The sequence below is a fragment of the Chinchilla lanigera genome, unplaced genomic scaffold (assembly GCF_000276665.1).
Source record: "Chinchilla lanigera isolate Chin_1 unplaced genomic scaffold, ChiLan1.0 scaffold00050, whole genome shotgun sequence".
Taxonomy (NCBI): domain Eukaryota; kingdom Metazoa; phylum Chordata; class Mammalia; order Rodentia; family Chinchillidae; genus Chinchilla; species Chinchilla lanigera.
Window position 1 is genome coordinate 16,548,858 of NW_004955451.1, and position 14,837 is coordinate 16,563,694.

General features: G+C 59.6%; 1 protein-coding gene across 1 annotated transcript; it reads right to left on the reverse strand.

Moving 5' to 3' along the window:
* Window positions 1–40: 40 nt before the first annotated feature.
* On the reverse strand, window positions 41–14,592 carry Ezh1 (enhancer of zeste 1 polycomb repressive complex 2 subunit). The gene is made up of 18 exons (XM_013519144.1): window positions 14,476–14,592; window positions 14,225–14,353; window positions 13,119–13,238; window positions 11,809–11,929; window positions 10,831–11,007; window positions 9,620–9,722; window positions 9,167–9,330; window positions 8,879–8,970; window positions 6,027–6,207; window positions 5,433–5,629; window positions 4,572–4,663; window positions 3,666–3,706; window positions 3,166–3,291; window positions 1,631–1,809; window positions 1,433–1,528; window positions 1,216–1,297; window positions 500–580; window positions 41–129 (listed from the first exon to the last, which is right to left on the reverse strand). Exons 1-18 carry the CDS (start codon window positions 14,590–14,592, stop codon window positions 41–43), a joined length of 2,187 nt encoding a protein of 728 aa, XP_013374598.1.
* Window positions 14,593–14,837: the final 245 nt, after the last annotated feature.

Sequence of the window (14,837 nt, forward strand, 5' to 3'; positions counted from 1 at the left end):
GCCCCTCTTCCCCTGCGGCCCCGGCCACCCCCAGGGCCACTCACCTGTAGTCAAAGAAGAGCTCTTCGCCCGCCTGAATCGCCCTCTTGGCGAAGATGCCGATGCGGTGATCCCCGTTCACCATGACCACTGCAAAGCGCCAGAGGCAGAGGCCGCGTCACCGTGCGGACAGGCACGGCCGGGAAGCAGCGAGGCGGGCGGCGGCCGAGTGGCGGACCTGCCCGCCGGCTGGCTGGCTTGTGGGGGACTCGTGTCGTTCTATGGACCGAGCCCGGGGCCTCAGGCTCGCGGGGCTGATGCTCCCTGCTGAGCTACCAGACTCATCTTTAAACACGTCTCTGGGAAAGTGATGGCCATGTAATTGGTGAAGCAAAGCAGATTATAAAACTGAGAAAGAGAGGCCTAAAATGATACTAGATGCAAAAAAGCCAGTGACAGACAAGCTGAACAACAGTGGGGATTGTGGGAACAGTCCCACCCCGAGGCCCTGGGAGCCCACCTTTGGCGTAGCAGTTGGGGTTCACAGAATGGTTTGCAAATCGGATTTTGTTTCCTTTCCGAGTAGCATCCACCACAAAATCTGTAGAGGGGACCAAAGACAGCCATGAACGTCCCCAAAGGTGGGGCACATGCCTTCGAACCCAAAAGTCAGGCAGAGGCCAGGCGTGGTGGTGCACGCCTGTCATCCCAGCATGGGGGAGGCTGAGGCAGGATTATGAGTTCAAAGCCAGCCTGGGCTACAAAGTGAGTTCAACACCAGCCCAAATCACACAGTAAGACTCTGTCTCAAAAAAAACAAAAAGGTCATTGGCAATGTTTTTTGTTTTTGTGTTTGTTTTTTCCTCTTTTTGAAACAGGGTCTCGCTATGCAGTTCAGGCTGGCCTTGAGCTCCCTTTGTAGCCTAGGCTGGTCTCGAACTCACAGCGATCCTCTTGCCTCAACCTCCTAAGTGCTGGGATTACAGGCGTTCACCACCCACTACACCCGGCTGTTGGCCATTGGCAGTGGAGCCATCCAGCTGCGTGGGCGTCAGCCCATGGGCTCAGAGGACACAGCAATCTGTCCTGGGGGGTCCCCTCTTTGGAAGTGCCCCCTTGCCAGGATTATGGATCCCCTCCTCCCCTGCTGGGTGGGACGGTCAGGGGACTGAGCCCCCATCCTGCACACGTTTGTGAGGCTCAGCTCAGGGGAGGGAGGCTGCCGCCTGGGCGCACCGTTGTTGAGGTTGAAGAGGAAGCTCGACATGTACTTGTCGTAGACCTTCCCTCGCCGGTCAGCCTCGTCCTGGGAGATGAGCTGGGAACAGAGGGGACAGGTGAGGGGTGGCCTGGGGGGCGGAGCTGCGGACGCTGCAAGGCGGGGCCACTGTGCCCTGGGGGCGGGGTCCCCACAGCCAGCTCAGGCCTCCACCGGAGCTCCGCGGGCACTCACCTCGCCGCAGTACTCGGAGATGAACTCGTTCTTCTGCACCGACTCCTTGATGAAGGTGCCCCAGCCGGCCACATCCGAGGGGGCCAGCAGCAGGTGCTGGGGGACAGGGCGGAGCTGAGCGGGCGCAGGGCGAGTGGGCATGGCGGGCAGGGGACAGGAGCCCCCTCTTCCCGGAGGGAGGCAGGAGCCCAGTCACACCTTTTTGAGGCCGCGCTGGATGCTGCAGTTCTTGCAGGACACCACCTTGGCGTCCCAGTGGTCCGAGGCCCCGCAGGTGAGGCACAGGTCGGGGTCGCACTCGCGCACCGCCAGGTAGCAGGGGCACTGCTTGGTGTTGCACTGCGTCTTGCAGCGGCAGCCGGGGAAGCGGTTCTGACCTGGTCAGGGAGACCGGGCAGGTGAGGGGGACAGGCCCGAGGGGCCCAGGGAGACTCGGGCACAGCAAAGCAGTACGGTGAAATGGCGAAGCGCCGGGCCCAACCGGGCGGCTCCTGACTCCCATCACCCGACACTCGCGTTGTCCCTGGAGCCCGCAAAGCCACAGAAGCAGGTGCGACCAGCAAGCGACGCCAAGAGACTCCCCCGAGCGCCACTGGGCCGGCAGGACTGGGGGGCGGGCACGCAGGAAAGGAAATCAGCGCTCCTCACTGCCAGCACCCGCCATCAAAACAAGTGTCATTCTGAGAGGCCGAGCATGCGCGCTTGCAGCGCCTCGTCCACCCACGGCCTTCTTGGCGCCGCCTGCGGTTAGATGCTATCTGCCCTGGGGAGGAGGGGCAGACCAGGCCGGGGACACCAGCGCCTGCAAGCTGGGGCTGCTGCCACCTGCCCGGCCCCAGGACCAGAGGGGCGGAACCACTCTCGGCCTCTGCTGGCTCCCTGGCCCTTACCTCCTGTTTGGTATTAAAACTCTAGCTAGGGCTGGGGATTTAGCTCAGCGGCAAAAGCGCCTGCCTGGCAAGTGCAAGGTCGTGAGTTCGGTTCCCGGAACCGGAGAACCCCCCCCGCCCCCCGCAAAAAAAACCCTCTAGCTAGTAAAGAAAAAAGATATAAACAGAATTGTGACTGCAAGTTTTAAATAAAAAAAAAAAATCACTTGAATCAGTCGAATTCTCAAGCCCAAGTGATCCTCCTGCCTCAGCCTGCTGAGGGCCCAGACTACAGGTGTGCCACCAGGCCTAGCAAGAGGAACCTTTAAAACAATTTCCTGAAAAGGGAAGCTGACTACTGAGGAGGAAGATTCCCTAGCATCTTGGCTCCCCCGGGAGAGCGCGCTAGGACAAACCCGGTTTCTGCTCTGTCGCTGCCCGCAGAGCCATCTCCTGAAGGCTTTCGTGAGCTACACAGCCAGGCCTGACCCCCAGTCACAGCTCCTGGGGAGGCTGCAGCACGAGGACTGCTCAACCGTCAGAACTCAGGCCAGCCCAGTCAACACTGAGACACACCTCTTTATTTTTTAAAAAATGAAAAATTTTTTTTTGCTTTTTTTGAGACAGGATCTCGATATGTAGTCCAGGCTGGCCTCAAACTCGAGGTAATCCTCCTGCCTCAGCCTCCTGAGTGCTGGGATCACAGGATTACCACGTCTGTGTGTCTCTTGAAAAACAAAAAACAGAACAGTAACAAGAAAACACCAAAAATCCAACACTTCTCCAGATCTGTAGCCGCTCACTTCCGGGTCAAGCGTCCAAACCAGCTACTGTGCAGAGGGCAGAGGGCGCCAGGGCTCTTACAGTCTGGGTTGCACTGGCAGAACTTCTCGCAGAAATTCTGGGTCATGATGCAGGGGCAGGTGCTGTCACAGGGCCGGTCCGGGTGGTCGCAGGGCTGGTAGTTGTACACTTGTGTGGCGCTGTTGTCTGGGAAAGCAGGAGGAGCTGCCTGATGTGCCCTGGCCCAGGGCTGCCTCCCGCTCCCGCACCACCCTCCTGCCGCAGGTCGTCTGGGGCCTGCAGGGACTGAGGGGAAGCTGAGACCACAGGCCCCAGGCTGCCCTCCAGCGGGCCCAGGGCTGCAGTGAGCTCGGCCGGGGTGGCACGGGCCTGGTGGAGCCTGCGGGAACTGTGGCATGCCACAGTGCAGCTGCAGGGGGCAGGCTGGGCCTCAGGCTGAGCTGGTCCCTTGTACCCCGCTGGAACCTACCTTTCTGGGGTTTTTTGATGGTGGGGTGGAGCTCAGGCCTTGCCAGTGCGAAGCACGGCCAGACCCTGGCCACACGCAGCCTGGCACTTACCTTTCTTCAGCTGAATTTTCCTGCAGTGCGCGGCCCACAACCTGAGAGAGAGAAGGGAAGGCTCGCCCGGACCTCAGGGCTCGCAGACGCAGGGCGTGGGCTGGGGGCAGCAGAGCACCCTTCCCGCGTCCCCGACGGGGCCCCCACCGCACACACCAGAGCCCACTGAAGTCCAACGCCGTTCCACATCAAAACCTAAGCCTCCCCCAAACACAGGCACATAAGGAGCAAAAGCACAGACAAAGCCAAGGCCAAGCCACCCGTGCATGGTATTTCTCATGCTGCTAGGGATTGAACCCAGTGCCTTGGCACTGAGCGAAATTCCCAGCCCTACCCTTTATTTTTTTTATCTTGACAGAGTCTCACTACATCACTAAGCTGCCCAGGTTGGACTAAAAGGAGGGATCCTCCTGCTTCAGCCTCCCAGAGATCACAGGCACAACCACTACGCCCGGCCTACAAGTCTATTATGCTATTGTTTCTGTCTGTCCCCACGTCTGCAGAAGAGGAGATCTGGGGGAGTCGCAGACTGCAGGACTGGTACAGGGGCACCACATCCAGGAGCTGAGCCGGCCCCCCGCCGGGGTGACAGTCATTTGGGAACTGAGCCGGCCAGAGGGCAGTGTTATTACTCAGCTCCGAAAGCAGCACGTGCCTGGCCCGGAGGAAATGAGTAAGCTCGGCGAGGCAAGAGGGAGAGGCGGCACACAGCGCGGGTGCCCCGAGGTGTCCGTGTGCTGCCGGCCAGGGCAGTGCGAGGCCAGAGGGCGCTCAGGCCCCTGCGGGGGACGCCCCGGCACACCCCACGAAGGCCTGCGATGCCCGCGGGTGTGGCCTCAGCCAGGTGTGGGCCGGGGGCTGGGGAGGCGCCGCTGGGAGGAGCCCCCCGACGGCCCCCGTGCTTGCCTGTGTTTCCTCTTCTTCTTCTGCGAGGGGTTCATGAGCTCGTCGGTGGGCAGCTTCAGGATGAGCGATTCTTTCACCGCAAACTGGAAGACCTGGCAGGGAAGTCGGCAGGTGGTCACAGCTTCTGCAGCCTGGGGCCAGGCAGGGATGGCGCCTCCGGGACACTGGGTCCCTGACTGTGACGTCACCCTCTGCTGCCTGGCTGAGGCGACAGGGGCACAGGTGCCCTCACGCTCCCAGCTGGCCTCCCACAGCACAGGCCTCTTCTGGAACAGGGGCCAGGGCACTGGGCAGGAGGCTGAGGCAGTGGCCTCTGGGTCGAGCACCAGCGCCCCCTGCTGGAGCACCACCTTGTTCTCCCGCCCAGCGCAGAGCTCTGCCACTCAGTGGCAGCCCCAGGCCTTCCGTTCTCAGACCAGCTAAGCTGTCGGGGCCTCTGCATCCGAGGGCCGGGTGTACAGGGTGCACCGGGGAGTCTGCGCTCCAGCAGGAGAGCAAAGGCACTCGTGCCCGACTGCTCAAAGCAGTGAGGTTGCTTCCCAGACACAGGCGCTTGTGTGAATGCCAGGCCTGCTGCCAAGAGGGGCCACAGGGGCCCCTCGGGAGGTCAGGGGCCCAGACAGCAGGCCCAGCCCTGGGGATGAGCAGGGGTCCCTGGGGTCCCTTCCTGGCACAGGGTGTGGGCTCAGAAAGGAAGTCAGAAGCCACAGGGAGCAGCCGTGAGGCACTGCCGCCGCCCGGGAGCCGAAGGCAGAGGCAGAGGCAGAAACAGGAGCAGGCAGGGAGGCCGAGGGGGACCAAGCCTGAGGCTCACAGCCCGAGAAGGCCGAGGGCGGCCTGGCAGGGGCGGAGGGGCGGCACCTGCTTGCACGTCTTTGTGCCCAGGAGTCTGGCGATGGAGCAGAAGTTGTTGAAGTAGGTGCCATGGAAGACGCGGAACAGAGACTCCTCAGCCCCTGTCCACTCCACGGGCTCCGACGGGGCTTCGACCACGCAGAGCTGGGCAGGCGCGGGGCTGGCCTTCTGCTTCGTGGGTGTCTGGCAGCGCGAGTTGGCCTCTGGGCAAAAACGGGCAGAGAGAAGAGGGCAGAGAAGAGGGTGATGCCGCTGTCAGCAGCACGGAGTCACAGTCAGAAGCACCTGATTCCACTTCAAGATGCACCAAGAGTTAGGAATGAAAAGATTACCCATCTCTACTGCCCACAGGGCACTTGTGAAAAGAATTAACGATTCTGTTTTGAGACAGGGTCTCATGCTGTTCAGGCCGCCTTCGACTCACTATGTAGCCCAGGCTGGCCTTGAACTCGTGGCAATCCTCCTGCCTCAGCCTCCCAAGTGCTGGGATGGCAGGCGTGCAATCCCACGCCTGGTGGTGGAGGAACAATTTTAAAAAGGTGCAGGTGTTCAGAGTCAGCGGTCCCGGGTCTCCTGGGCTCTCACTGCGGCCAGCCATACCTGAAGAGCTGGAGGCCCAGTCATTGCCCGTGTCCCTGTCACTGTCCCCTTCCTTTGTCTCAGTCACGGCGGAGGTGGAGGCGCTGGGGCAGGAAGCGCTGACTCCGTGGTGCCGCCGCCGCCTGCGCCCGGAGCACTTGGAGCGCGGGTTGTGGAGCACGGCGTACTCCTTGGCGCCCTCCTGCAACGAGACCCGGCCCGCGCTGCTGAGTGCTGCAACCGACCCACACTGTGGGCCGCACCGGGCAGCAGCCGGGCCTACTGCGCCGCCCCTGCCTCCCGCCTGCAGCGCCGTCGTGCGGGGCCACGCGGCCAAGGGACAGTGCGGTGGAACTTACGGATGCACACTGTGCCACTCAGGGCCGCCCCGCAGCCCTCAGACCTCCCGGCTCTACCCACACCTGTCCTCCGCACAGCTGTCTGCAGGTGAGGACAGGGCTGGGCAGGAGGAGGGGCCTCCTGAGAGGAGAGGGGGTCCATCCCACCCCAGCCCTGGCGAGCGAGCCCAGGGACTAACACCACGCTGCGGCCCCGCTACTTTAAATCAGCTTTTCAAAGGTCTCACTAAGTTGCTCACATGCCCGCACTGCGCTTGAACTTGTAACCCTCTTGCCTCAGCCTCCTAGGGTGCTGGGATTGTGGGCATAGCTGCTGCTCTTCACGCTCTGCAGCAATGCATGCCTTTATTTCCATAAAAACCTGTGATGCCCCACTTCTGCACCACTACTGCGTCTTCAAGCTTTGCCGAGCCTGCACATGAACTCAGGAGAACTCTGCCCCACACATTTTTATGGCCCAACGACGACTCGGCTTAATCCCTAAGCTCTTCTCACTGGCGTGGTGCCCAAGACTGTTTCTGGGAACTGCACCCTACTCAGGGATAATGACTCCCCATCACATGGTGTTCAGGGCCGAGGAAGAGCTGCTTTGAGATAAAATGAATAGCCTGGGTCTCTGCTCCAGTGGGAAACACAGAATCTCAAGTATTCCTAAGCAAAATGTTTACCACAGATAAAAATCAAACCCCCAGACCTAATTTCTGTGTTACGGGAAATAGGGGATAAAGGAACAAGTGGTACCCTGAACAAAACAAACACACATTTAAATGTGGCCAGGTGTGGCGGTGCACACCAGTCATCCAAGCACTCAGGAGGCTGAGCAGGAGAATCGCTGTTTTTGCCAGGCCAGCCTGGGCTATATAGTAAGTTCAAGACTCGTCTGAACTGCATAGCAAAACCCTGTCTCAAAAACCAAACCAAACCAAAACAAAACAAAACCAAACAAAAGTCTAAAAGCTGGACTCTCCCCTACAAGACAACCAGTCTGGAGCTACCAAAAAGAAGACTGGTGGACTCATCTGAGATTGAAAACCTGGGCAAGTGTGGTCGCACATGCCTGTAATCCCAGTACTCAGGAGGCTGAGGCAGGAGGATCACTGTGAGTTTGAGACAGGCCTGGGCTACAAAGTGAACTCAAGACTAGCCTGAACTGAACTGCATAGCGAGACCCTGTCTCAAAAAAGACCAAAAAAAAACACTGAAAAGCTGGGTGCAGTGGTGCATACTTGTACAGGCAGGAGGATCACAAGTGTCAGCCCAGCCTGGGCAGTTTAGGGCCTTAGTGACCCTTAGACCCTGAGTTAAAAGAGAACAGGGCTGGTCATGGCCACGCCGCACTGTGCAAAGACCCTGGCTCAGTATCCAGGGCTTCAAGGAGAGGGAGAGTTCTTAGCAACCAGGGGACACAGCACCTCCCCAGACCACATCCTCTCGGCCCTTTATGAGCATTCTGTGGGAAGGAACAAGGCCAAGCTGCACGGATGCACTGCGGTCCAACGAGGTAAAAGCACCCGTGGAGCCGGACAGCAGCTGGGCCACACCTGGCGCTTTTCTTCCTGCGCACCTGGGCCTGCACTGGGAGGCACTCCACCACCGAGCCGCAGGCCTGCCCTTCCATCTCGCACTTGGAGAGAGGTTCTCACTCAGTTACCCAGCTGAGCTTGAACGTGTGCCCTAGCCTCCCAGGGTGCTGCTGTGTGCCCAGCACACGGCTACCACAGACACGGCTACCATGGATGTGGTAACACGTCGGGCGCACACACCACCTCTATAAACCCAGTGCCTGCCTCAGGGCACCACCGCAAGGTGCAAATGGGACAGTGCGCACTGCGGGCCTTGACACACAGCCCGGAGTCAATAAACCAGATGACGTCGTTCTATTACATGACCTCTTCTGCGGTTACCACGTCCCGCTCTCCAGATGTGTACCGAACAGCATGCTCTACCACCTCTCCTTCTGTTATCTCGCTAAAAATACAGCCCCAAGGTACCGTGCTGCGGAATCTAACGCTGACAGCAGAGATGTTACCATGAGGTTTGACACAGGACCGACGGAGCGGTTCTTTCTGCTCTGGGGGAATCGGACCCCACCCCACGCAGGACACGACAAGCAGACATGCGAGGGCAGCCCAGCAGCGGGTCCAGGTGGGTAGTCACCGTGCGATGCTGGCGCCTGTCCTGCTGCTGTGTCACGCACGTGTAAAGGAAGTGAGGAGGGGACCGAGGTACACACGGCCAACACCCCACACTCCGCTCCTTCCTTTTCCGGGAGCTGGGACTTAAACCTGGGCCCACGATGATGCCAGGCAGGTGCCTGCTCTCCCACCCACCTACAGCCCTGGCCTGCTCTGAACATCGCAGCTGACGATCGACTCTCACCCAGGGAGCAGCGGAGCCCGACACTGCGTCCGGCTCACCTGGCCCCTGGTTCCCAGCGCCAGGAGGCTGGAGGGTCGTTTCCATTTCCCACTCCGCTCTGAGCAGCAACAATGCTGGCCCGGCTGAGGAACTCACCAGCAGCAGGAAGCAGTCGGAGCCGCAGGGCTCTGGCTCGATCTTGATCTCCTTGTTCTTCCGTTTGTACACGTTCGGGGTGGCGTGGAAAGCTGCAAGGAGGACAGCGGTGTTTCCCGGGCCCAGCCGCGGGGTGAGATGGGGGCAGCACTGCACAGGCAGCCACCGAGAGCCCCCCTGACCTCACTGCCCCTGGCACCCTCTCCACGAGAGCAGGAGCCGGCTCCCGAGGACACACCAGGCGGCACAGGCAGGGGCGGCGGGCGGGGAGGAGGAGCGGCCACTCACGGTGCAGGAAGCAGTCGTACTTGAAGCAGCGGCGGCAGAACAGCGTGTGGAAGGAGTGCAGGGACTGCTCGCGCTGCACGGACTTGGCGTTGGGGCCGTCGATGTTGGGCGTACACTGCGGCGGGAGCGCGTTGGGGTCGGACATCTCCGTCAGCTCCCGGTACCTGGGCGGGAGGGCAGAGAAGCGTCCTTCAGGGGCCGTCCCTGCAGCCAACGCAGCCAACCCGTGTTGGTCCGCACCGGGCCTGGCCCGCAGGCATGGTCTGCCAAGCGCCCAGGCGTCAGGGCTGGTGCTGAGCGGCTCGGAAGCTGTCACAGCGCAGGGCTCAAGCATCTCGGACAGGAAGGGGAGGGAGGGGCCCCCAGGGTGCCGCTGGCGGAGTAAGCGTCTTCCCCTGACGCAGGAGGGTCCTCGCTGTGCCCTGCTCTCTGGGCCAGGCGGCAACTGCCCACCTCTCCTTCATGTCGTCCGGGACGCCGCTCTCCGGGAACATCGAGGCAATGGCACTGAAGATCATGTCATTGGGGAACTGTTTCTTGGAACTCTTTTTGCTGCCTGAGTGGGAAATGATTAAAAAGCAAAAGAACAAATAAGGGGGCTGGGGGTTTAGCTCAGCAGCATAGCCCCTGCCCGGCAAGCACAAGGTCGTGAGTTTGATCCCTAGTACCGGGAGGTGGGGGGGGGGGGAAGAAACCCTCCTGAGTGCTATTTTTTTTTCCTCGCACTGAGGACTGAACCCAGGACTTTCACAGTGAGCTCCATCCACAGCTCTTTTTAAAATTTTTATTTTGAGACAGGGTCTTCCTGAGTCACTAAATTGCCCGGGCTGGGCTTGGACTTGCAATCCTCCTGCCTCAGCCTCCCCAGTGCTGGGATAACAGGCTGTGCTACCATGCTTGGCCTGTCACAGCATTTTTAATGAGAGCTGCTGTGTCAACCTAACATAGTATCGAGCAAATCCACAGGCCCTATTCGAATGTGAAGGAGCGCCGGGCATATAGCTCAGCGGCACAAGTGCCTGCCTGGCAAGTGCAAAGTCCTGAGTTCAATTCTCGGCACCAAAAAAAAAAGAATGTGAAGGAGCCCGGCACCAAAAAAAAAAGAATGTGAAGGAGAAAGTTTTCAAGAAAAGCCCTGGACAGAGAAGAATCCTGTCACGACCCTGCGACCATGTGACAGAGACACTCGTCCCTGAGCACAGTGACAAGCGACCCATGCATAATCAGGCAGTTAAATGAGTCTTGGTGACTTGGAAAAATGCTCACAATTCAAGATTAAATACAGAAGGCAGCACTATCTGTTTTGCGTAACATAAAAACATTGATCTGTATACACTTTTTTTTTTTCTTGGTACCGAGAATTGAACTCATGACCTTGCGCTTGCCAGGAAGGCGCTGTGCTGCTGAGCTGTATCCCCGGCCCCGTGCACATCTTAAGTTGAAGCACACACGGCCTCTGGTACACGATGCCGCTCCCCACCCCCACCCCCATCCCTGCCCTTTCAAACCAGAGTATGGAAAGCTGGGCACGGCGGTGAGCACCTGGAGGCCCACACGCAGGAGGCCAAGGCAGGAGGGCTGTCAGTTCGAGGCCAACCTGAGCTACACAGCGAGATGCTACCTCAAATTAAAAACAGGGGGGTTCTGGGGACAGCGCTGCGCACCCTCCGCGGCGTGTCGCTTCCTCTTCCGCGTCACCGGCAGGTCCTCTTGCCCGTCACCCTGCTTCCCGTCCACGGCGTCATTGTGCCCTTCCTCCTCCTCGTCCGAGTGCTGGTTCAGGGCGTCCACCAGCTCCAGGAAGACAGCATCGCTGATGAGGACGGAGCCAGGGATCATGTCTGGAACCAGGAGGAGGAGGAGGGGCGGTGAGCAGGGCCCAGCACCCCTGGGCCTGCACAGCGGGCTGCTTTCCTGCGACCCTCGGGATCGCCGTCCTGACTGGCGGCTCACCGGGCTTGGCAGGAAAGTGGCCACCGGCCTTACTCTTACTAGGCTGCTTCACTTTCTCAGCCATAGGTCAGCCCTGGGTTTGGGGGCCGAAGTCTTGGAATGTGTGCCAACCATCGAGAGGACACCAGGGACAGTGATAAATGAACTTTACTTGGTTTTGCTGATGGACTGACACTGACCTCTCTAATTCAAAATACTGCTTTGAACTCACTAGGTAGCCCGGGCTGCCCTCAAACTTGTGATGATCCTCCTGCCTCAGCCTCCCAAGTGCAGGGATTACAGGTGTGCCCCACCACACCTGGCAAAACACAGCGTTTTTCCCTAAAATCATGCTCCACTGTGCTGTGCAGCAGCTTGGGAGAGTCTGGGCGCTAGGGGGCGCCATGGGGAAGGACTGCGTCTGCACATGGTCCAGGGCAGCTGCAGATCCCTGCGTCTCTCATGGCCTCCCTCCCCACCACCTTTTCTAGAACCCCCTGCAGTCCCCCGTCACCCTGTAGGTGACAAAGGCTACTGCAATCCACTTCCAGGGCAGCCCAAGGGCTCCTGGTGAGAGCAGCCTTCGGGCACAGGGGCCTGCGCCCAGATCTCCTGGGGAGAGGCGCTCTAGGCCACGCCGCCTGCCAGTGCCACCAGAATGCTGGTCACACAGAGCCGCGACTCGGTGCCCGGGACGAGGCTGCGCCCACCTTCCTCGCCGTGGACTTTGCCGTCGTAGTTGTTGATCAGCTCCTCGATGAACGTCTCGTCCTCCTCCTTCACCTCGTCCCCCATGTAGGGAATATTGCACAGCACCGTCTCGTCTTCCACCTGAAACCAGGCCGCACTGGGTCACCCCAAGAGCCACTTTCCTGGCTCCCTCCGGGCCAACAGCCCCGTGGAGCCCTTCCTGTCAGGCCCCGTGCGCCCTCGGTTCCGACGTCCCTGTGTTCCAAGGATGGTTCTGCTGTTTTAACAAAACCTGGAGCGGAAAGAGCCAAGGGCTTTGCTCTTTCAGGCGGGAGGAGTCCGACGCTCACTGGGACTCACTGGGACATGCCAGCGGCACACAGGGCCACGGCCGCTCACACCCGGACCGCACCCCCGTCCCACCGCGCCTCCGCGTCCTCCCTCCCTCCACCCACGGAGCACCCTGGTGCCCTTCACAGGCGGACAGCCTGGGGAGGAAGGAGCCCTGGGGCGTCGGGGAGGGCTCTTAACAGAATGAGCAGTGAACTCTGCATCCACGCGGTCCGGGGTCATCTCTAGAGCAGACCAACGCCCCTGTGACTCAGGGAGGGCCCAGCCCGTGGGAACAGGCCGTGGACACCTCTGGCGGTGGACATGGAAGGGCTGCGTGCTCGGCAGAGCACCGTCATCTTGCTGCCTCCTCTCCTCTGCTTGCTCCTTTCCCTTCCTTCCCGCCGAGGGCCCGGGATGAGCCCAGTGCGCTCTGAGCAGCTCGGCCGGCCAAGACACCCGCTCTCCGGCCCCAGGTGCAGTACAGCGGTGGCTCTGAGGCTGTTCAGGCAGGACTCGCTTCTGCAGTCCCAGCCCCATTTCAGCCAGCTGCTCTCTGTCACAGCGACAGGAGACAGCAGGGTGGACAGGGCTGATCCCCAATGACAGACCCGAGCAGGGTGGCAAGCCTGGGCGAGGGCTGTGTCTCCACAGCGACAGAGGACATGCACGGAGCTGCTCCTTCCGCAGGGAGGCGACCACCTGCTGAGCCCCTGCCTGGGCTACACAGACCCGGGCCTGGGCCTGGGCCCGGACCTGCACATGCTGCTCGCAGCGCGGGGCAGAGCAGGAGGAAACCAGGTCTCGCCCCATCTTACTCACTCTAAGTACCACCACCGTCAAGCCCGCTTCAGAGCGCACCACAGCCTGACGAGTCACACTGCCCACAAACAGCTGGGTGACGGTCACCCTGTGTGCTGCGCCCCGGCCCTGCCAAGTCCTCCAGCGAACTCTGCCCAGCAGCCCCGGCTGTCCACGCGCCACGCGCTCCTGTGCGTACCATGAAGTTCTGCTGCAGCGGGGACCAGGAGTACATGATGGGGACCAGCGCCACGGTGTTCAGGGACCGCATCAGCATGTGCTGGCTGGCGAAGCTCGGGAAGAGGCTCTCCACGGTGCACTGCGGCCGGCAGGGCGGGACAGGGACTGTGTGACGCGGTGCCCGCCCAACCGCCCAGACCCTCCCGTCAGCCACAGGCACAAGAGCCATAGCCCAGGGGGCAGAGGAGGCCCAGAACTCTCCCTGAGGACCTTCAGGCAGTGGACTTGGACCTGCCGCTCACCAGGATGGGGCTGCTCCCCCAGAAACACTGCGGCACACAACCCACATCCTGCTCTGAGGAAGACAACTGTTCTCATACCCCATGCTTTTTATGTGAAGAAAAAAAAAAAATCTCTTTAAGAAACTAGCATGCTCTCTTTTAAATTTATAGGTGCTGGAGATATAGCTCAGTGGTTCAAGCACCTGCCTGGCAAGTGCAACGTCCTAAATTCAATTTCCGGTACCAAAAAAAAAAAAAAAAGAATTAAACAAAAATTCATAATTTAATCTGAGTATGGTGGCACATGCCTGTAATCACAGCACTCCGAGAAGCTGAGGCAGGAGGATCCAAAGTTCAAGCCCGGCCTAAGCAACCTAGCAACTTAGCAAGGCCCTGTCTCAAAAACAAAAAAAACAAAACTAAACAAAATACAACAAAACAACAGCCAGGCGTGGTGGCACGTGCCTACAATCCCTTGAGAGGTACAGGCATGAGGATCACTCCATCCAGGCTACAGAGTGAGTGAGTTCCAGGCCAGACTGAACCTCACAATGTGACCCTGTCTCAAAAACAAAAACAAACAAACAAACAAAAACAAAGAAAAAAAACTACTTAAGGCGTCAGACAAGTCCAAAAAAGGCTGCTTTGGAGCTTAGACACAAAGCATAGGGCAGCAGCCTGTCAATTCATGTTTTTCTCTGAAGTCACAACTGCACTCACGCCTGAGGAGACGGGGCAAGGCTTACTCCCTAGGGCACTGACTCTGACGCTGCCACAGCTGGACCCACCGTCCTCCTCCACTGCCTCCCCGGCGGGCCGAGAGGAGGCCCCGGCCCGGAAGTACCTTTTTGAGGAAAGCGTGTCCGCTCACAGGCCTCATCGACTGCACAGGCTGCACCCGGCGTTTCTTCCATTCCTCGTTAAGGATTTGGGTTTTTTCTTGAACCTTTGCAAAATTTGCCACATACAGAGCCTAGCAAAGCCAAGGAGAACACTGTTAAGATTTCAAAATGAAAAAAAAAAAAAAAAAAAAAAAATCTCCAGCCCCCGCACAGGAGAAGCCCCGAACTCCACAGCCCGCCGGGCGCCGCTCACCTTGGCGCCCATGTTGGCCTGCAGCCGCCTGAGCTGCCGGAGCCGCATGTACTCGGACTTCACCTTTCGCTTCCAGTAAGTGATGCACTTGGAGGTGGGGGCGCTGGGAATATCCATCGTGCTCCAATCAAGGGGAGACGGAGAAGTCCCGGTTCTGCCTGGAAAGGAGCACTGCTTGAAGTCAAACACACAGTCAGTGGTTCCCAGACAGGGACGAAAACCCCGCCCTGCAAGTGTAGCCAAGTGTCCACTGAGAGAGATTTCAAGGCAGGGATTCCCGGCACATCGTCCCAAAGTGCAGCCCTCCGGCCCCCGCGAACTCGTTCTCATGTGACGGAGGCACTGTGCACCGCACAGGCGGA

What these genes read in the sequence shown, in the direction of transcription:
- Ezh1 (XM_013519144.1), bottom strand. Translation starts at nt 14,592, where the DNA reads ATGGATATTCCCAGCGCCCCCACCTCCAAGTGCATCACTTACTGGAAG. An exon ending in AGGCCAACATGGGCGCCAAG is followed by an intron (nt 14,354 to 14,475) that starts GTGAGCGGCGCC and finishes TGGCTTTGCTAG; the next exon opens with GCTCTGTATGTGGCAAATTT. An exon ending in CCTCTTCAACCTCAACAACG is followed by an intron (nt 581 to 1,215) that starts GTGCGCCCAGGC and finishes TCCCCTCTACAG; the next exon opens with ATTTTGTGGTGGATGCTACT.